The sequence below is a fragment of the Mus pahari genome, chromosome 10, assembly GCF_900095145.1.
Source record: "Mus pahari chromosome 10, PAHARI_EIJ_v1.1, whole genome shotgun sequence".
NCBI classification, from domain to species: domain Eukaryota; kingdom Metazoa; phylum Chordata; class Mammalia; order Rodentia; family Muridae; genus Mus; species Mus pahari.
Genome location: NC_034599.1, coordinates 107,421,035 through 107,442,892, shown reverse-complemented (window position 1 = coordinate 107,442,892; position 21,858 = coordinate 107,421,035). Strand labels below are relative to the sequence as shown.

General features: G+C 48.4%; 1 protein-coding gene across 1 annotated transcript in view; it reads right to left on the bottom strand.

Annotated features, from left to right (window-relative positions):
• The window catches only part of Glb1 (galactosidase beta 1), a 73,323-nt gene that overhangs the window by 27,777 nt on the left and 23,688 nt on the right, over positions 1-21,858 (bottom strand). Inside the window, exons 6-10 of the mRNA XM_021206293.1 lie at positions 16,726-16,906; positions 12,436-12,494; positions 8,705-8,826; positions 8,584-8,624; positions 4,949-5,061 (exon numbers count right to left, since the gene is read on the bottom strand). Of these exons, the coding sequence (XP_021061952.1) occupies positions 4,949-5,061; positions 8,584-8,624; positions 8,705-8,826; positions 12,436-12,494; positions 16,726-16,906 (516 nt within the window). The remainder of the gene's footprint in view (positions 1-4,948; positions 5,062-8,583; positions 8,625-8,704; positions 8,827-12,435; positions 12,495-16,725; positions 16,907-21,858) is intronic.

Genomic DNA, 21,858 nt, shown 5'->3' with positions numbered 1-21,858 from the left:
TTTTTTGAGACAGGGTTTCTCTGTGTAGCTCTGGCTGTCCTGGAACTCACTCTGTAGACCAGGCTGGCCTTGAACTCAGAAATCCACCTGCCTCTGCTTCCCAAGTGCTGGGATTAAAGGCGTGTACTACCACTGCCCAGTTTACACACGTACTCTCTTACATACACATTCTTTGTCTCTGTCTCTATCTCTGTCTCTCTCTCTCTCTCTCTCTCTCTCTCTCTCTCTCACACACACACACACACACACACACACACACACACACACGGTGGGGGTTAAGATAGAACTGTTAAAATAGGTCACCAATTTAATCAAGAGCTCATAAAAATGACATGACTCTCTTCAGGACATTCGCGCGCATGTGTGTGGTGTGTGTGTGTGTGTGTGTGTGTGTGTGTAGGGGGGATGGGGGATACTACACTCTGCCCTGGAGTTTTATGGTCAAAGTGTTAACCGTGCTTACTTAAGTATTACCCACACCAAAGAGAAATCTTAGAGAAATGCAAATGTCAAGTCTTGTCAAGCCTTGAAGACACACACGTGACCTTTACCAGTGAGTAAAGGCTTATGCAGCCTGCTGGGAAGAGGGTTCTCTTGACAGCCCAAGGCAGGGGGACAACACCCATCTGCCCATCTCCATTTGGGTGCCCTGACATTGTCTCACTGGGAGAGACTTTCCACTCACTGGAGAAGGGAGGGGTCAGGAGAGTTTACACGGGTCCCTTGTCTTTAGACATTTCCCTTCATGCAAGCAAATATTCCAATACTTTAACAAATTAGTTATCTACACATCTGCAAGTTCCAGGAGAAATACCATGAAGAGCCAGAGGCATTGCTAGGTGTAGAGGGCTTGCTGAGCACGCGCAACCCTTGGAGTGATCCCTAGTGGGGGAAGCAGACCATTCCACGGAGACTTAAAACACAAGCCATTCCCGAGCCAGGCAGGGGTGGTGCATACCTTTAATCTCAGCATGCCAGAGGAGGAGGCAGGTGGATCTCTGAGTTCAAGGCCAACCTGGTCTACAGAAAAACCCTGGCTTGAAAAACAAAATAATGAACACATGAATGCATATTATGAGGGTAGGGTAGGTGTGTATGTGTGGCGATTAGAGGACAAGTCTGGAAGCCAATTCTCTCCTTCTATCGTGTGAGGACAGGAGACTGAGCTCGGGTCGTCAGGCGAATGCCTTCACCTGCTGATCTATCCGGCCAGCTCCATTGTATTCACTGTGAAAATGGTTCCCCCTTAGTTGGCCTGCTGGGTAGATGATTCACAGGCTCTCTGTCCTTTCTCCCTCATGCTCCACAGGAAATCTTAGCCACCCTCTGCTGATGACAGTCATGGAGATGTCTCAGACCTTCACATGAGCACCACAGCATGCACACACATATATCACCCACCTACACACACCCCACACACATGTGATCTATACTGCAGAGGAGTTTGTCAGACCAAACAGTAAGAGGCATTTGATTCTAGTTATTATGGGGTTTATGTTATTATTATTATTATTATTATTATTATTATTATTATTATTATTATTATACACACACACAGACAGCTTGCATATGAAGGTCAGAGGACAACTTTCAGGAGCCACTTTTCTCTCTGCACCATGTGGATCCTGGGGCCTGAACTTGGATCCTCAGCCTTAGTGACAAACACTTGACTTGCTGAGCCTCCCGACAGCTGGCTGAGGCGTCTGATTCTTGCCCCTTTCCCTCACACTTGCCCCAGAAAGTCACAAGTATCTGCATTGTCTCTTTCCTCCCCTCTCACCCGTTCCCTCCATCCCTGAGACAGGTTTTCACCCTGTAGCTAACTAGCTCCGGTCAGCCTAGAACTCACTACGTCGTAGTTCAGACTGATCTCAAACTCACAGTAACATCCTACCTCAGTTACCCGAGTGCTGAGATTTTTAAGTGTGAGCCAGGGTGTGTGGCTTTCCACTTTCATATTGTGGTCTGAGTCTGACTGGTGATGTGTATACACACACCACAGCCACCACCAGTCACCACCAGTCACCACCAGTCCCCGACTGGTCTTCCTGCTGTGCTGGGGTTCTCTGCCTGACCAGTTCCTGCAGCCTGTATTATCCTTCAGTTGTTCTGCCCAAACCTCCCATGAGTCCTCACTTAAACGAGTCTCAGTCTGGCCCAGGAGACAAGTGCGGCAGTTCTACACCTGGCTTCTCCCCAGATGTCATGGCTGGGCTCCGTTCAACACACTCTAGAAGCAGGGCACCTTCCTCTCCCTGCCTAAGTCCTGACAATGTCCCAGCCCTGGCTACCAACATAATGCTCTGCTCTCTCATCTCTGCCTGAAGTCTTTGCTCAGGTTTTACCTTCAGCAAGAGGTTCCAAGCAGCTAACACCAGCTAGGGTAAACAGTACACGACACAGACCTGTTCCATGGTAACAAGTAAGTAAAGCAGGAGTCCAAGTAGCAAATTCTCAAGGTTGCTGAGGACAACCCTGAACTCCTGACCCTCTGGTCTCCACCTTCCAAGTGGGATAACCTGGGTTTGCTATCATGGCCAGCTTAGGTTTCCTGGGTCCTGAGGACTGAGGTCAAGGAAAAGCCTTCACCTGCTGAGCCATCTCACCAGCCCCCCTTAGTACATTTTTAAATGATTTTTTTTTTTCAGGTACCGTTTCATGTAGTCTGGGATGGCCTCAAATTTACTATGTAGCCAAGGATGACTCTGAGCCTCTTGTTCTTCCTCCTCCTCCTGAGTGTTAGGATGGCATCACCACACCTTTTACTCGCTATCCAGGGACTCTACACAGTTATCAACTACTACTGGGGGGCGGAGCTTCCTGAGGGCCAGACTTACCAGTGTGTGAACTGTACGAATTCATTTTGTGTTTGTATGAATTCAGTTATTTCAAGTTCAAAACAAGTTCCATGACTACATGGTAACAGGAGTTGGGGCAGTGGTTAGCTCAGGGCAGGGGGGCGGGTGGAGAGGAAGATGGAGGGGCATCAGGGAGGCTCCCACAGGGCGTTGGCTGCTGTGCACTGCTCACTTCCCATACACAGTAGCCTTGGGAGCCTTGTTTGTTCTTCTAAGGACATAGATGACATGCTTGAATAGGTAAGAAAACAGAAACACAGAGAAAAACAAACTTCCTAACCAGAAGATGGGGAAAACAAGAAAACAAAAACATCCTCAAACAAGGGGAAGTGAAGGTAATGCAGAGAAGAAAAACAAGAGAACCGGGAACACAAAGAAATAATGATAATAATAATAATAATAATAATAATAATAATAATAATAAAAGCTGAAATTGATCTCTGCATGGGCAGGTGCTTAAGTGCCAGCCACTCAAGCAAAGGAGCTGAGTTCTACCCCCAGTCCCACAAAAAGCTAGGCAGGGTGGCAGGTGCCTGTGATGCTAGAGCTCAGAGTCTGGATGGTCTGCTGGCTAGTGAACTCCAGGGCAGTGAGAGACTCTGCCTCAAAAGTAGGGTGGGAAGAGGCTGAGGAAAACACGCTACACTTACAAACACATACATACACTTACAAACACGTACACACACACACACACACACACACACACACACACACACACACACGTGCAAAACAGAAACCAGTCTCTCTCTGTGTATCAAGAGTTACAATTGTAAGCACAGACATACACAGGTGCTAAACAGAAACCAGACTCAGTGTATCAAGAGTTACAATGTAGCGAGGGGAGCTTCTTGTTCCTTCAGGAAACTCCACTTCACAACATTGGACAGCTCACAACTGCCTGTTAACTCCAGCTCCAGGGGATTCAATGACCTGTTTGGCATCCTTTGGTACCCATACACATGTATACACATACACACACACACACACACACACACACACACACACAAAACACACACACACACAGAGAGAGAGAGAGAGAGAGAGAGAGAGGCAAATCTTAAATAATAAATCAAAAATTTAAATAAAAAATTTATTAATAAAGAGAGAGAGGAAATTTAGGTGAAAATATATATTTCTCTCTTCCTCTCTCTCTCTTCCTCTCTCCCTTCCCCACCCCTCTCTCTCAGAGCTTTGGTCTATGTAGTTGAGGCCTCGAACCATATAATTGAGGGTGACTTAACTCCTGTTCTATCCTCTTGCTCCGCATTTGGGTTGCGGACATGCACCACACCAGGTATATATCATGGTTTTTTTTCCATAACGTGCCAGGTGTGGTGGTGCACAGCTCTCAGAAGGCAGGCAGATTTCTGTGAGTTCAAAGTATGAATCTCATCTACACAGGGAGACCCTGTCTCAAAACATAAACCACCCCAACTCCCCCCTAAAACGAAAATGTTTCTGAACACAAATCTTAACACATGCATACATTGACGTTACACGACACAACTTTTACCACTTATTGGCACAAAACTTCAAAACTCAGGTGACTGAGCAAAAAAATTGTGGGTTTGCTTTTTTTTTTTCAATTCACCGCAGAGACAGGAAACCCCACCTGAGAACTTTAGGTGCTTCAAAGGCCGGCTGCTGGCAGAACAGAGACGTTCCCGAGCCAGCTAGAGGAAACAGCAGTCGACTGCCCAGGCGGAGCACAGCATCTCCCTCTGCACAGGCCACAGATGCTCTGCACACTGGTGGCTATCAATTTTCCTCCCTACACATTTGAGCCACCACAAGGACATATTTTCTGGCTTCGGCTTGCTGCACACAGTGTCAGAGATCATGGCGGATGGCTCACACACATCCTTTGCTCTCCCTATCGCATGGTTAGGAACCCTAACCCCAGCCTCACAGATGAGGGGTGCAGAGCCTAGAGCCTTGCTGATAAACTCATGGGGTCTTCCCCAGGCATACTGTACCCCAAACCTGTGCCTCCCTCCTCCTCCGTTAGCAAGGGATCCATCCACAGAGCCATGAGGAGTTCACAGCAGGCCCCCCAGCAGCCCAGATCCCCGAGAGTTTGAAGGACCCACCTTCTGAATGACTTCTCGAAGAGCAAAATACTTCTTAGTGAGGTCCCCAGCCTCGCTCAGTGGGGCGTCGTAGTCATAGCTGGTGGGCTGTGGCTTATAGGGCATGTTAGCACCTGGAAGACAGAAAAAGGTCACCAGTCACTTGAGGACATTGCTCAGGGGCTCACGTTGGGATGAGGAGAAGTGGAAGGCACATTAAAGCCCCAAATGGTCAGAGGGGGGATAGCATTTACACAGCTGGGCAAGCACTTGTCCAGCACAGCAGACCCTGGATGTGCTGGCCCATGCCTGTAACTGAGCATCTGAGAGGTGGAACAGGAAGATTAGAAGTTCAAGGTCACTCTCGTTTTGCATGTTATATGTATACATGTTTCGCCAGCATATATGTCTGTGCACCATGTGTGATCCACAGAGGCCGGAGGAGTGTGTCAGATCTCCTGGGACTAGGGTTGCAGATGTGGGTGCTGGGAATCGAACCTGGGTCCTCTGGAAGACGACTTAGGAGAGGCTCTACCTAGATAGGGAATAAGCTACCATCCTCTGGACTGGTGTCCCACAGTAAAGACAAAACCAGTCGAGTACCAGCATTCATCTCTGGCCCTTTCCTGACTGCAGAGATGACTCGGCCAATGGCTTCGCGCTCCTGACCACTTCCTTAGGTTTGGTTTTGTTAGGTTTTTCTCATAGCAATGGGATGCATAATCAATACAACTTCCCAGAACGCGACCTGTGACAAGTCCGATGGGCAGATTCAAGGCTGGGTACATAAAAGCACCCAAAGAGTAATTCCCTTGGAACTATGTTCATGGCGCAGAGTCTAGACCAGAAACTTCCAAGCTTGTCACAGAGGATGCTCACAGGTTGGGTTCCCTTTGGCCAGTCCTTCGGAAATTTTTATTTTTTTTTAAAGATTTATTTATTTATTATATGTAAGTACACTGTAGCTGTCTTCAGACACACCAGAAGGAGCCAGATCTTGTTATGGATGGTTGTGAGCCACCATGTGGTTGCTGGGATTTGAACTCATGACCTTCAGAACCACTGAGCCATCTCTCCAGCCCTCCTTCAGAAATTTACCCATGCATGAGAGACACATGAGGCGTCCTGCCCTGGAACCTGGTTCCTGTGAGGGATTGGGGGTGAGTTGGGGGCAGAGGCGGTCTTTATTTCCCTTTCTTTTTTTCTTTCAGACAAGGCCCAGGACAGCTTCAAACAAGCCATGTAGCCAAGGCTGATAATGGACTTCTGAGCTTCTGCCTCTCACCTCTCAGGTGCCGGGATCACAGGTGTGCGTCTGGGGTCACAGGTATGTGTCTGGGGTCACAGGTGTGTGTCTGGGGTCACAGGTGTGTGTCTGGGGTCACAGGTGTCTATCAGGGACCACAGGTGTGCATCTGGGGTCACAGGCATGTATCACCAAACCTGGGGCCTCGTGCAGGCTAAGCTGGCACTGTACCTAGAGGGTGACACCTGCAGCCCTCGAGACAGCGGCACTGTTGCAGCTAACCGTGAGCCTGCAAGGTTTTCTCTTCCTCTTCTAGCTCAGCAGCCCTCTGCCAGGCACACGTGAGAATGAAGCTGTTCTGTGACGCCTCTAATCTGTAAGTAAATGAGGCTCCAAACGTGACAGTTCCTCAGTGCTTGGCGGTAAGATCACAAGTGTCTGAGGACCAGCTGTCAGAGGGCTGATGTATCAGTGAGCAGGCATCAGGTCAGCGCTGACTTCCTCACCGATGATGAGGTCAGCACTGACTTCCTCATCGATGCTCCGCACGGAATCTCTCCTAAGGAGACCCAGACCTTCAGCCAACGGACCGCTGTATTAATTTCCTCTACTCCCCAGTCCTCAGAGGCAGCTTTCCCCCAGGGCTGCCTGCCCTGGGCGGAAGCACAGGTTCAAATATATTCCTTTGCATGAGACACAGAGAGATGAAAAACCACATCCTCACCTAAGGAGTTCACCTTCTGTGTGGTTCAACTCTAGAGTGACTTCTCACTTGACTCATCTGTAAGCGCCACACTCCTTACAGGCAGGCCAGACTGTGCTGACCGACCCTGAGTCCGCAGCCTAAACCTGGCGAGGGGTGGGGGATGATCAGTGTGTGGCGTTCAGGAGAAATAAGTGTCACTTTCCTAGTTCTTTGTGTGTGTACGAGTACATGCATGCACATATGAGCACGCATGCACACAGGGGCACATGTATGCACATAGGGGGGCATGCATATGTGTGCATATGCATATAAAATCCAGAACTTCTGGCTACCATCTTGGTTTGAATGGATGAAAAAACTGAGTTAATTAGTTTTGTTCACATATGCGCCACCATACTCATGGGGAGGTCAGTTTCAGGAGCCATTTCCTTTCCTTCCACCATATAGGTCCTGAGGATCAAAATCAGGTCTTCAGGCTGGGCAGCAAGAACCTTTAGCCATTGGAGCATCTCACTGGCTCTCAATTTGGTTTAGGAGACAGGCTTGGAGCTTCTAATTCAGCTACAGCTACACCAAGTGACTAGCGAGCCCCAGAAACCTGCCTGCCTCCCCTCTATAGCACGAGGATTACAGAAGTTCATCTCACCACGCCTGGCTTGGCTTTTCTTCCCTTCCTTTGTTCTGTTTGTTCATCTTGTTTTTGAAACAGGGTTTCTCTGTGGAGCCTTAGCTGTCCTGAGACTTGCTCTGCAGGCCAGGCTGGTCTCAAAACTCTCTGCCTCCTGAGTGCTGGATTAAAGTGTGCCACCACACCCAGCTTTTTATTTTTGTATTTTATTATTATTTTTTTTAATGTGGGCTCCAGGGCTCAAACTCTGTATAGCCAGGGCTATACAGAGAAACCCTGTCTCAAAAAACAAACAAACAAACAAACAAACAAACAAAAAAAGGTGGCTAGTGCCCGAGGACTGACAACACTGGAGGCTGTCCCTGGCCTCCACATGCACGCACAGGCACAGATACACACATGTATACATGCCCCTGCACAACACATAAACGCACAGGCAGAAAGACCAAAGCAGAGTATGTAAACACACACACACACCGCCACACTAGACTGCCAGGCAGACTGGTTTAAAAATGAGACCATTAGCTAGGTGTGGTGGAGCAAGCCTTTAATCTCAGCACTTGGGAGGCAGAGGCAGGTTAATTTCTGAGTTCAAGGCCAGCCTGGTCTACAGAGTGAGTTCCAGGACAGCCAGGGCTACACAGAGAAACCCTGTCTTGGAAAACAAAAAAACAAAAAAACAAACAAACAAAAAAATTAGACCCTTAAATGATCAGACTACCGCCCTTAAGGTTTCACACTCAAATGACTAGATGGGTGATTTTTGTTGTTGTTGTTTTTTGTTTTGCTTTGTTTTTTTGATATGGGGTTTTTCTGTGTAGCCCTGGCTGTCCTGGAACTCACTCTGTAGACCAGGCTGACCTCGAACTCAGAAATTCGCCTGCCTCTGCCTCCCAAGTGCTGGAATTAAAGGCATGTGCTACCACGCCCGGCTTAGATGGGTGATTCTTGTACGTTAGAAAATTTAGAAAACAAATGGAAACAGAAATTAAAAATTGGCCAGTAGCTACACCATCTCCAAATCATACACCGGAAACAGGATAAGCTTTTACCAATGGATGTGAAACGGATCTTACCATTCCAATAGGCAAAATTGGTCCCACCTATAAACATGTACCTATAGAAAAATAAGAGAACACACATACTTCACTGTGAGCCACGGCCACAGGGCTCCCTCTCCCAGTCCTGGGTACTCACAAGTTCACGTTGGCCCCACGGGCAAGCAGGTTATAGAGGGAGGTAGCCACTGTTTTAGCCTTCACCATGGAATGGGGTTTACCCCAGTGGTCTAGCCAGCCAGTATAGAACTCAGAATTGATCTGAAAGGGAAAAGGGGTGATGCTTAGGAGACACTTACAACCTTCAGTTGATGCTGAGGTGTCCCTGTAATGCAGGGAGGGTCCCATGAGGACCTCCAATTACAACAGTATCTATTCTGGGTCTCTGAGTGTCCACCAATAGTGACATTTCATCTTACATACTACAACTACAGTCAACTCTCCAAATCCATGGGTTCTGCATTGTAGACCCAACCTATAAACAATCAGAAATATCTGGGGTGTGGTTCAAATGGTAGAATGCTTGCCCAGAGTAATGGAAGCCCTGGGTTCCATCCTCGGCCCTTTGAAAACTAGGTGCGGTGGTGTCCACCTGTACTGTCCACCTGTACTGTCCACCTGTCCACCAGTACTCAAGTGGTAGAAGCAGGAGGATTATAAATTCAAGGTAGTCTTTAGCTATATGGTGAGTTGGAGGCCAGCCTGGGCTACATGAGACCTTATATTTTAAAAGAAAATGTATTTTTTGAGAAAAACTTTGCATCAGTACTGAACATGTATAAACTCCTCCACCCCTGTCGTTATTACCTGCATGATAAATTACTGTGACTCTCAGTAAAGCATCTATACTGGGTCAGGAACAAGCAACCTAGAGAAGAATTATATCAAGGACAGGATGTGCAACTTAGGTCTATAGGAACCACATCATTTTACAGGAGGGGCTTGAGTATCTCACAACCGATTCTCCATGGATATTTTGGGACAACTGCTTCCTAAAAGATTTTTTTTTTAAAGATTTATTTATTTATTATATGTAAGTACACTGTAGCTGTCTTCAGACACTCCAGAAGAGGGAGTCAGATCTTGTTACGGATGGTTATAAGCCACCATGTGGTTGCTGGGATCTGAACTCCGGACCTTCGGAAGAGCAGTCGGGTGCTCTTACCCACTGAGCCATCTCACCAGCCCAAAGATTTTTACCTTCATCAGTTTTGTCAGCTGGGAATGCCCCATACTCCCTGCCCCTCCCCCCCAATACCAAAACATTTAGTCAGGCAAGGTATCTTCATAATTAATTGCTCTGGTCAGACATGGTGGTGTATAACGATTATCCAAGCACTTAGGAAGCTGAGGCAGAAGAATTCTGAGTTCAAAGTCAGTCTAGACTGCATAGTTAATCTGAAAGTGGAGGCTACCTAGCAAGACTGTATTGGAAATAAAACACAAAAACCCAAGGGCTGGGGATGTATCTCAGTGGTAGAGAAATTGCCTACCGTGTGTAAGCCCTGTCTGTATTCAATACCTGTGTGACAGGGCAAGACAGTGCAGAGGGTACAGCACTCTATAGACCTGGATCTCGATATAGAGATCAGGCTAGCCTTGAACTCACAGAGATCTATCTGCCTACCTCTGCCTCCCAAGTGCTGGGGTTAAAGGTGTGCACCACTGCCTGGCCCATCTTGGATTCGTGCTGAGGCTGTTTCTGGTTTAACCAGTATTTAATCTCTCTGATGAAGAATCCAGTGGAAAAGTATCCAATTCTATTCTAGGCCCTGAGGTTCAGACGCCCCAGCTAAACTTTCCTGGCTTCTGTTAAACTGCTTGCTTGAGCAATCCTCCCCTGAAGCTGCTAAGAGAGATAACAGATGTTTTGTTTTGTTTTTTGTTTTTTCCTTTAAAAGCCCCTTGGTCTAAATTCTCAGGGCTATACTGAGGTCACCAAAACCTGAGTGTAGTGCTAGCTAGCTAGAATAAAGACTTTCAACTGGGTATAAATTGTGTCTAAGTGGTCATTTCTGGTAGGATCTGGTGGGCTCCCTGGAACACCTTATAACATTAACAACAACAGTAGCAACAACAAACTAGCCCCAAATTTATCCATTACGCACAATTCACCCTTTTTGTGTGAATACTGATCTTGAGACTTGCTGGCCAGAAGCAACTTAACATCAGTTCAGTGTCAGAATAGAGAAAGGGAACCTGGGGAGGTTCCAGGAAATGACTCCACCTGCCCAAGCAGGCTCTGCAGAGCTCCAGTGAGCTTTTTTTTTTTTTTTTTTTTTTTTGCAAACAAGTCTTGTTGCAGCAACCTGGAAGGAAGAGCTGCGAATGCAGGCCTGACAGAGGCCCAGGCAGCCTCTTCTCCCAGCAAACCAGCAGGCTCAGCAGAACTGCTCGTCTAAACTGCAACCTTGCTGCTTCCTGGCTGCTCCAGGAACACACCCACCCAGGCCCAGCAGAATGAATTCCACTTTTTTTTTTTTTTTAATATTTATTGATTTATTTAGTGTCTGTGAGTACACTCATTCTTCAGACACACCCGAAGACGGCATCAGATCCCATGACAGATGTTTGCTAGCCACCATGTGGTTGCTGGGAATTGAACTCAGGACCTCTGGAAGAGCAATCAATGCTCTTAACCACTGAGCCATCTCTCCAGTCTTTTTTTTTTTTTTTTTTTCCCCCCCGAGACAGGGTTTCTCTGTATAGTCCTGGAGCTCACTTTGTAGACCAGGCTGGCCTCGAACTCAGAAATTCGCCTGCCTCTGCCTCCCAAGTGCTGGGACTAAAGCCACCACGCCTGGAATTCCACATTTCAACAAGAGCAGCAAGAACAGGGCGGGGTGGGGGCGGGGCGGAGGCAGGGTGGGGGTGGAGCTTGCAGAGTTAAGAAACAAATCTCTCAGCTACAGAAGCTGCTTGGGGGTTAAAAGCCATCTGCTGAGCACGGCAGCAGATCCCAGCACTTGAGGCAAACACAAGCAGATCTCTGTGAGTTCGAGACCAGCCTGGTCTACAGATCGAGTTCTATAACAGCCAGGGATATACACAAAGAATTCCTGTCTTGAACCTCCCCCTGCACCCTCCCCACCACCACCACCAAAAGTACCTGCTGTTCTTCCAGAGAACTGGATTTCAGTTCTCAGCACCCCACATCAGGCAGCTCCAGGGGATCCTACATGCCATTTCGGCCTCAGAGAACACCCACACATGTGCATTGTACACAGCCATAATAATAATAATAATAATAATAATAATAATAATAATAATAATAATAATGATAGTAAAATAAACCTTAAAGAATATACATGTGAACCAGATCCTGGTCCAGCCACGTCTAGGCTCCTCAAGTCAGAGCAACTGGCATTAGCTCCCTGGAGAGGCAGCTCAGTTAGAGCACCAGCCTTCGTGGCAGGGAGCATCTGAGTGTGAGTTACCACGTAAAGCTGGGTGTGGCAGTGCACACTTAGTCCCAGAGGCTGAGAATCGGAAGCAGGAGTCTCAGGAGTTTAAGGTCAGCCTCCATTACACACTGAGTTCTGAGCCTCTGGGCTACCTGAGATCCAGTCGGGAGAGAGGAGAGAAAAGGAAAAAAACGAGCTGAAGACAGTCCTGGCCAGTTCTGGTTCTCTGCATCTCTTCACCCTGATGAAGAGCTTTGGTGTCCAAACTGGAGCACCGATCCAGCTGTCACTCAGGACTCAGGAAGGGCAATGCTCCTTTCTGCCCCAGTCCCATCAGCTGCTGATCCCAGAGCCAAAAATAAAAAAATAAACCCCCAAAGATGTACCCACTCTCTTGTGCAGCCTGCTTCCTCCTCTGGGAAGAGCCATGCGCAAGCAGTCTCTACCCCACATCCCCAGTTCTCACCAAAGGTCCTTTGGGTTCAAACTTCCTCTGGACCAGGAAAGCTTGTGTGATATTGCTGCCTAGAAATTATAAGAAAGAGAAGAGTCCGTCACAGGCATTAAGGAGCTAAACAGCCTGCTAAGGTCACTGGTAGGGAATTCAAAAGTTGGACTATAATCCCAAATAGGAACGTCTGAGAAGTGGAGGGCCAGCAAGAGGGCTCAGAGGGAAAAGGTGCTTGCCACCAAGGCTGATAACTCGAGTTCAATCCCCAGGACTGGCATGGTACAACGAGGAAAATGACTGCCACAGTTATCCCCTGACCTCTACCCACGCTCCGTGTCTGGTTCTTGTGCACCCTCCTCCAGTAAAAGGAAATACATGAAAAAACTTCGTCTTAAAGATGTGTTTTCAGGAAGTGACTTAGCCAGGCCCTCCTATTCCCGTTATGAATTAATGGCATTTAAAGCCTTATACTGGAAGAGGGCCCTCACCCCTTTCTGCCACGTAAGGACTCAACAGGAAACTGAGTTGAAGGAGAGACCCAGACTCAGCTCCGCACATGAGGGAACCCTGATCTTGGGCTCTGGAGCACCAGGAATGGTGAAGAGGGCAGGCAATTTTTGTTTCTGTCTTTTAGTTTTTCCTGAGACAGGGTGTCACCATGCAGCTCTGACTGGCATGGGATCCACTAAGCAACCTAGACTGACCTCAAACTCAATTATCCTCCTGCCTCAGCCTTCTGAGTGCTGAGAGTAGAGACATGTACCACTATGCCCAGCTCAGTAATTTGCTGTAATAACCCAAACTGGGATGGAGATGTAGCTCAGCTGGTAGCATGTGCAAGGCCCTGGGCCCAGTCCCCTGTACACACAGACTCAGGCCGGCCTACACTATCTACAGCCCTGGAGTCAACAACAATAGTATAATAAAAGCTTAAACGGAGCGACACAGTCCCCTGCCTCCCCCCACACTCTCTCCTTTTCCCTTTGTAATTTCTAGGCATGTATATCATAAACCTTCTCCTGATCCACAGGAGTTTTAAGGTCCCAAGGCCCAAGGAATAGCTAGGAATTGCCCTAGGGTGGCCCGTTTAAGCAACGTACGGGGACCACACCACACAGCGGTCTCCCTGAGCAGGCTCCCATGGCTTTGTTTGAATGCAGGCCTGAGGAGCTTACAGCTCTGCCTTCTAAGCTGTCCCCCTGACCCCACGTCTGCCTTTAGCCAGCAGCTGACCTAGCTGTTCCCCTCCAGGACCAGTCTATTCTAGAGACCTCCCCTGTCACTTCACAGCACTGCCCATACGGGACAGCCACAGATACCTACCGGCTAACTAACAGGCACAGGGAGACAGGCCACTCTGTGTCCTCTGGTGAATGGCCACCATTGTGAGGATAATCTGTACACCTCAGCCATTCAAATTGCTGTTTGCAACCTCTCTCCCTCCCTCTCTCCCTCCTCTCCTCCCTCCCTCTCACCCTCCTCCTCCCTTCCTCCTATTTCTGTGTGCATCCTCTTCATAAAACTTATAAAATTTAAGCCGGGCGGTGGTGGCGCATGCCTTTAATTCCAGCACTTGGGAGGCAGAGACAGGCGGATTTCTGAGTTCGAGGCCAGCCTGGTCTACAAAGTGAGTTCCAGGACAGCCAGGGCTATACAGAGAAACCCTGTCTTGAAAAAACAAACAAACAAACAAAAAAACCTTATAACATTTATTTTATGTGTACATGCATATGCCAGAGGGTGTGTCTGTGTACTACACGCATCCAGTGCCTGCCAAGGCCGGAAGAGGGTGTCAGATTCTGTGGGACCGTGTGATGGTTTGTATATGCTCAGCCCAGGGAGTGGCATCATTAGAAGGTGTGTCCCTGTTGGGGTAGGTGTGTCATTGTGGATGTGGGCTTAAGACCCTCATCCTAGCTGTGTGGAAGTCAGTCTTCCACTAGCAGCCTTCAGATGAAGATGTAGAACTCTCAGCTCCTCCTGCACCATGGCTGCCTGGATGCTGCCATGTTCTTGCCTTGATGAAATGGACTGAACCTCAGAACCTGTAAGCCAGCCCCAATTAAATGTTGTCCTTATAAGGCTTGCCTTGGTCATGGTGTCTGTTCACAGCAGTAAGACCATAACTAAGACAGACTACAATTCCAAATGGCTATGAGCCTCCATGTGGGTGCTGGGACCTGAACTCAGGTCCTCTGCAAGAGCAGCAGTTGCTCTTAACCTCTGAGCCATCTCTCCAGCTCCCCTGTTTGTGACTCTTTCAAAATAGGGTATTAGTATGTAGTCTAGTCTAGAATGTATTAAGTAGAATATTATAGTTCTGGCTGGCCTCTAAGTCAAAGCAATCCTCCTGTCTCCGTGTATCTACAGGACCGGGATTATAATTATGCACCACTATGCCCTGGGAAAAAAATTTTTTTAATTTTTTTTTAAGGCAAACAGTTTTATTTATTTATTTATTTATTTAATATTTTGAGGATTTATTTATTTATTATATGTGAGTACATTGTAGCTGATTTCAGACACACCAGAAGAGGGAGTCAGATCTCATTACGGATGGTTGTGAGCCACCATGTGGTTGCTGGGATTTGAACTCTGGACCTTCGGAAGAACAGACAGTGCTCTTAACCGCTGAGCCATCTCTCCAGCCCCGGGAAAAAATTTTTTAAGTGAGGGTCTCACATAGCCTTGGCCTGGAACTTGCTACAACTGTCAAGACTCACACCAAACGTTCACTTAAAAAATGATTTTTATAGCTGGGCAGTGGTGGCGCACATCTTTAATCCCAGCACTTGGGAGGCAGAGACAGGCAGATTTCTGAGTTCGAGGCCAGCCTGGTCTACAAAGTGAGTCCCAGGACAGCCAGGGCTACACAGAGAAACCCTGTCTCGAAAAACCAAAATCCAAAAAAAAAAATTTTTTTTTATTTATGTGCTTTTCTGTGTATCTATGTGTGGAGGTCAGGAGAAGGTCTTATTTTACCTGGAAGTACACTTCTAGATGATTATGGGTGCTGGGAATGGAACCCGGGTCCTCTGAAAGAACAGCCAGTCATCTTACCTACCAAGGCATACCTCCAGACTGTTTAAAATTCTGTTTTAAAGGGTGTTTTGCATGTGTGTGTGTGTGTGTGTGTGTGTGTGTGCGCGCGCGTATGTGTGTGGGTATGTATACATGTATGTATGTACGTATGTATGAACTCCCATGTGGGTACTGGGGATTGAACCCTCGTTCTTTGTGAGAGCAACTAGAGGTCTTAACCACTGAGTCATCTTTCCAGCCCCCTGTTCTAAAACTCATTCATCTCCATCTGAATCTGTTCTTGTTGTTTTTGGTTTTTTCAAGGCGGTTACTCTGCACAGCCTTGGCTGTTCTGGTACTTTCTCCACTGACCAGGCTGGCCTTGAACTCAGAAACCCTCCTCCCCTTGCATCCTAAGTTCTGGGGCTGCAGCTATGCTCGGTATGTTCTAGGCTGTCGGCTGAATCTGGTTTTTCATTACATTTTTATTTGGCAATTTTGCGTGTGTGTATACATGCATGTATACACACGAGTGTGTACACACATGTGTACTTGTGTGCCTGTGCACGGGTCACGCAATGTTTTTGGTGGTCAGAGGACAACCTGTAGGTGTCACCTCTCTCCTCCCACTCTGTGGGTCCCAGGAGTCACTCTCAGGTCATCAGACTCGACGGCAATCACCCTCAGCCACTGAGCCATCTTGCCGACCCGTCACTTGACTCTTGTACAGTTGTGGAAGAACAGTACAAAGAAACTGAGGGTGGGGTTAGCACACATCTAGAATCCCGGCCCTTGGGAGATGGAAGCAAGGGGACCCAGAGCTTCAGGCCATCCTTGGCTAGACCATGAATAAGCAGCCAGCTTAAACTACAAAATATCCTGTCTCAAAAAGAGCGGGGTGGGGTGGACAGAGCTCAGTAGACTTTAGATCACTGGGAACATGTCCCTGAAAGAGAGGGTGGCAGTCTCATCTCTCCCTCTTTGAGGGCCTCAGGCCATGAGGTAAGTGGGGCTCCTTTCATTATATGCTCCCAGAAAGGCTCTCTCTGTTACAGGACGAACAGACGGTGGACTGAAGCTTCCACAACTGTGAGCTAAAGCAAAGCCTTCCCTCTTTAGGAGTTGACTCCCTCGGGTATTTTGTTACAGTCATGCAAAGCTGACTAGCCCACCTGATAGAGGAAACTCTGAGGTACCTCACTCTATCTGTAATAGCTGTGCTGAGATTGACTGAGTGAAAAACCACTTACTCAACAGCACTTTCTAATTGCCACACACACCGACCTGTTCCAAAATCCACTGTGGCGTACAGGTCCTGCAGGGTCCCACACTTCAGCAATTGTTCACTTGCCCCATCAGTGGTGAAGAGAATGACGTCATTACCCAGATGGTAGCGGAAGCGGTGCGCCAGGAAACGTAGGTAGTTATAATCACAGGCGAAGTAGGACCCGTACTCGTTCTCAACCTGTGTGTTTACAAAGGAAGACCAGAGATCAACAGATGCCAACACAGCCTTAGCGACCTCTGGACACACCCTAGATCCAGTCTGAACTGGTCTGGCCTGCATGCACAATAAAGCCAACTGTGCCCTCTTGGGAGAATCCCTTATCTGAAATCTGATACCTACGCATAATTGGATGTACATGTGGTTAACAGCAATTGTGGGAAAAGCCATACACTGCAGAGAAAAGTTTGCATATCTCAACTCTACCAATCAAAACAGGGGACGATGACTTGGTGGGTAAATGAGCTAGCTGCACAAGACCGACACCCCAAGCTCGACGCCAGAACACATAAAAAGATGGATGTGGTGGCTAGTGCACATCTGTAATCTCCATGCTCCTGTGGCAGGATGTGGGTGGGAACAGGGGAGAGACCAGCAGAGACGGGCGACTCTCCAGGGGCTCCTGACCAAGCTAGTCTGGAGTACGGAATGGACCCAATCCCAAGCCTTGTCCTCTGACCGCCACATGTGTGCAATACACACACACACACACACACACACACACACACACACACACACCAAAAAGCCCAGAGGCCCACCTACACCCACAGTATACCCCTTAGTAACTAGCCCCGCCTCTGGCTACCCCCTCCAAAAAGGAGGCTGTGTTGGCTATAGTCATCAAAGAAGAGGGAGCCTCAATTGAGGAAAATACCTCCATAAAATCAGATTGCAAGCCAGCCCTTCAGGCATTTTCTTAGTGATTGATGGGGAGGGTCCAGCCCAGGTGGGTGGAGCCATCCCTGAGCTGGTGGTGCTGGGTTCTATAAGTAAGGAGGCTGAGCAAGCCAGGGGAAGCAAGCCACCAAGCAGCACCTCTCCATGGCTTCTACACCATCAGCTCCTGCCTCCAGGTCCCTGCCCTGCTTGAGTTCCTGTCCTGACTCTCTACGATGACAAAGCATAAATTATTTGGTCCTCAATTTTATCACAGCAATCATAACCCTGGCTGAGACAGAGGACCCAGGCACTTAAGAGCTTCACTAACTCAGTGGTTCTCAACCTTCCCGATGCTTTGACCCTTTAATAAAGTTCTTCATGTTGTGGTGACCTCGAGTCATAAAACTATTTCGTTGCTACTTCATATCTGTGTAGTTTTGCTACTACCATGAATGGCAGTGTAAATATCTGTGTTCTCCTAGGTCTTAGGTGGCCCGTGTTTTCCTATGGCCTTAGGCGAGCCCTGATTAACACTTCATGTGAGACCCATCCTCCGTGCCCTGGCTTGCCTCAACTCTCCGAAAATAAACATCTGCACATCTGGGGCAAGTTCGGTGTCCTGGATCTGGAAGACCAAAGGGAGAAGAGCCTTGGTGTCCTCAGACTGGGGTGGGAGACACAACCCACTTCACCCTGGTTACAGACACCGCCTCTCCTCCTCAATGTCCCTGGGCTCCCCTGAGAAGGGCCAAGGTCAAGCCTGAAGTCCTCACGGCTAGTTGAGCTGGCTGAAGAGACAGACGAAAGCAGCTGTCACAGCTGCGTGTGGTGGGGTACGGCTGCCACCCCAGCCCTCAAGAGGCAGTAGCAGGAGGCCCACCGAAAGCCCAAGGCTAGCTTAGTCTACACACAAACACCTTTGTCAGAGGGCAGCAACAGGGGCTGGGGACATGACTGGATTTGGGTCTCAGCCTCTTGGTTAAGATCAAGTGGGTGAAGACCCGAGTTGGCATCCCAGCACCCATGGGGGCACACTGTCGGTAACCACGGCGCTGGGAGGTGGAGACGGGTGGCCCAGGGACTCGCTGATCAGCTGCCAGTCACTCTGCAAGCCCTAGGTTCAGTGAGACCCTGTCTTTAAACAAGTGGGGGGGGGATTTGGGAAGTAGCTCCGTTGGTAGAGTGCTGGCTTATGTAGCATACAAAAGGCCCAGTATGGATTCCCAACCTTGCATACACCAGGCACAGGAGCGCATCTGCCAGCTCTGTACTTGGAGGCAGAGGCAGGGGAATCAGGAGTTCAAGGTCAACCTCAGATGCATTTTGAATTAGAGGCTGGTGGGACCTGGCATGGTGGTCCACACTCAATAGTTCCAGTAGCACGGAGGCAGGAGGACCACAGACAGGGTCTGAGGCCAGTCTGGGCTACACAGGGTAACTATGCCTTAAAGCAACCAACAAACAGAAAGACAAGGAGAGAAACATCCAATTATGTACAAAGAACTGTAGATGTTCAAACTGTACGTATGAGACAAGGCCTTTGACAGGGAAATGAGGTAACAATACCACACAGGAAACAGGTCACATCACATAAGGGGAGAGAAAAAGAGAGACAAAAATGCCTTCCAGAAAACACCCCAAATATGGCGAGCTTCGCTTCTGGCTCCCGAGGTCTAAGTGACATTAACTGGATAGGAGGGAGACCAGGCGGAGAGCAGAGTCACCCGGTAGGAGCAGTGGCCAAGATGGACAGGAGAAGAAACGCCCCCAAGGCCTGCAGGTTTGCTGTCTTCTGTAGTGTTAACATAGAAGGTCTTTTATTTCTTGGTTTTAAAAAAAAATTGATTTAGCCTGGCAGTGTTGGTGCACGCTTTTAATCCCGGAGGGAGGCGGACCCTGGAGGCAGGTAGACCCTCCTGGCCAATTGCCCTACCCCAGTACTGAGGTCACATTTGCATGTAGACACATGTGGCCTGAGGGTCTGAACTCTAGTCCTTATGCTTGGGCAGTAGGTTCTCTCGCCCACTGAGCCATCTCCTGGCCCTGTGGGTCTCCTTCCTTTGACCTGGGATTAGGTGAGACCTAAGCCTTGCCTGATGCTTGTTTTCAGTCCTGACCGCATCCCGGGCCACATTTTTGGCTCACGACTTTTCAGTATCTTTTGGTTAAAGAAAACTTTTGTTTGTTTGTTTCGTTTCATTTTTTGAGACAGGGCTTCTCTGTGTAGCCCTGGCTGCCCTGGAACTCCCTCTGTAGACCAGGCTGGCCTCAAACTCAGAAATCCGCCTGCCTCTGCCTCCCAAGTGCCACCACCACCCAGCTAAAGAAAACTTTACAAAAACTGTGATCAAATATGGGACATGGAGCAGCACTTAAAATTCCAGCACTTGGGAGGCAAAAGAGGGAAGGATTAGGAGTTGATCCTCGGCCAGCCTGGGCTACCTATTAAGTTCTCGGCCAGCCTGGGCTACCTAAGATCCTGTCTCAAAAGTTAAACCAGAGATTTTTATCAGTCAGTCATAACAAATGCAGGTTCAGGGAGGACCCCATCTTGAGGGAACTGGGTAAATAGCGATTGAACAGATAGATATCCTCCACAGACAAGCTTCATGCACACGCATGCACGTGCACATACGTGTGTGCACGTGCACGTGGATACACAGAGATGATCCAGCTGTGCAGAGCAAAGACTTGCTCGACTTTCAGACTCCCTGTCTTCACACAGGAAGCTGTGGCCTCTTGTAGACGCTCTACTTGAATGAGAGATAAGGGGCACTCAGGGGTCAGGAGCTACATTCCTCAAGGAGCAGCCACATGTCCCCTCGCAGCAAGAATCCCTGACCCACTCAGCTGACTGGTCACCTCACCTCACCTACACCCAATGGCCATGCCCTGACTCCATCAGGATTTTTCCCGATAGCAGCCCATCATCAGGACTCTGAACCACGGTCCTCAGAGAAAACCACACTCCATTTGGTATCTCAGGGCCCAGGAGCTCCACCCGACTTTGCTCCCTTCTGTGAAAAGAGCATCCTGCCAGTGCTCACTGAACCAGGCTTCATGTTCCACAGAAGCAATTTTACAGACACTGAAAGTTGTTCAAAGACAAGTACACATTCTGCACCCTGGGGTGCGCCTACAACCACGTGTCTTTGTAGGGCCCAGAGCACACGGGAAAAGAGTGGAACAGGAAGTGGGAGAGGAACCAGCTCGGTCCCAGTTCCTCCCTTGCTCTGGCCACTTCAGAGATGCCTGAAGCCTTTCTGCCAGTCACAGCCCAAGCTTGCCGCACAAGGACGAGCCAAGGACAAGCCACTATGGCGTCAGCAGACGAGCACATGCTCGAAACTCCTGCCTGCCAGCCAGGCAATGCTGGCTAAGTCACTTAACCTTTTGGGCTTTTTTATTATTATTATTTTATGTGTATGGGTGTTTGGTCTGCATGTGTGTATGTGCACAATGTGTGTGCAGTACGGAAGACAGAAGAGGGCATCAGATCCCCTGGAACCAAACTTACAGATGGCTGACAGCTGCCATGTGGCAGCATGGAGGAGCCAGAGAGATGGCACAGTGATCAAGAACGCCAGCTGATCTTCCAGAGGACCTGGGTTCAATTCCCAGCACCCATGTGGGACAGTCAACAGCCATCTGTAACTCCAGCTCCAGGGGAACCAGCTCCCTCTTCTGGACTTCACCTGCAACTGAACTCACATGTACAGACCACCAGACACATGTATATACACAATTAACAACAGAAACAGGGTGGGGCTGGAGAGATGGTTCAGTGGTCAAGGGAGGGGCTGGAGAGATGGCACAGTGGTCAATAGTACTGGCTCCTTTTCCAGGAGACCTGGGATCTACGTGCAGCACCCACAAGATGGCTCCCCAACACCTATAGCTCCTTCCAGGGGATCTAATACCTTCAGAACTCTGCCAGTTCTGCAAGCCATATGGCACACAAAAGTTTACACAATCACGCACACATACACATAAAATTAGAAAAAAAATGATGACAAGAGAGATGTCTCAGTGGTTGAGAGCACATGCTGCTCTTACAGAGGACCTAGATTCAGTTCCCAGCACCCACATGGCAACTGAATTCATAATACCAGTTCCAGGGGAAACCAATGCCCTCTGCTGACCTCCCCAGCACATGTGGTGCACACACATACATGCTTACAAAACACTTGTTATCATAAAATAAAATAAGCAATTTAAATTGTTTTGTTTTGGTTGGTTGGTTTTTTTTTTTT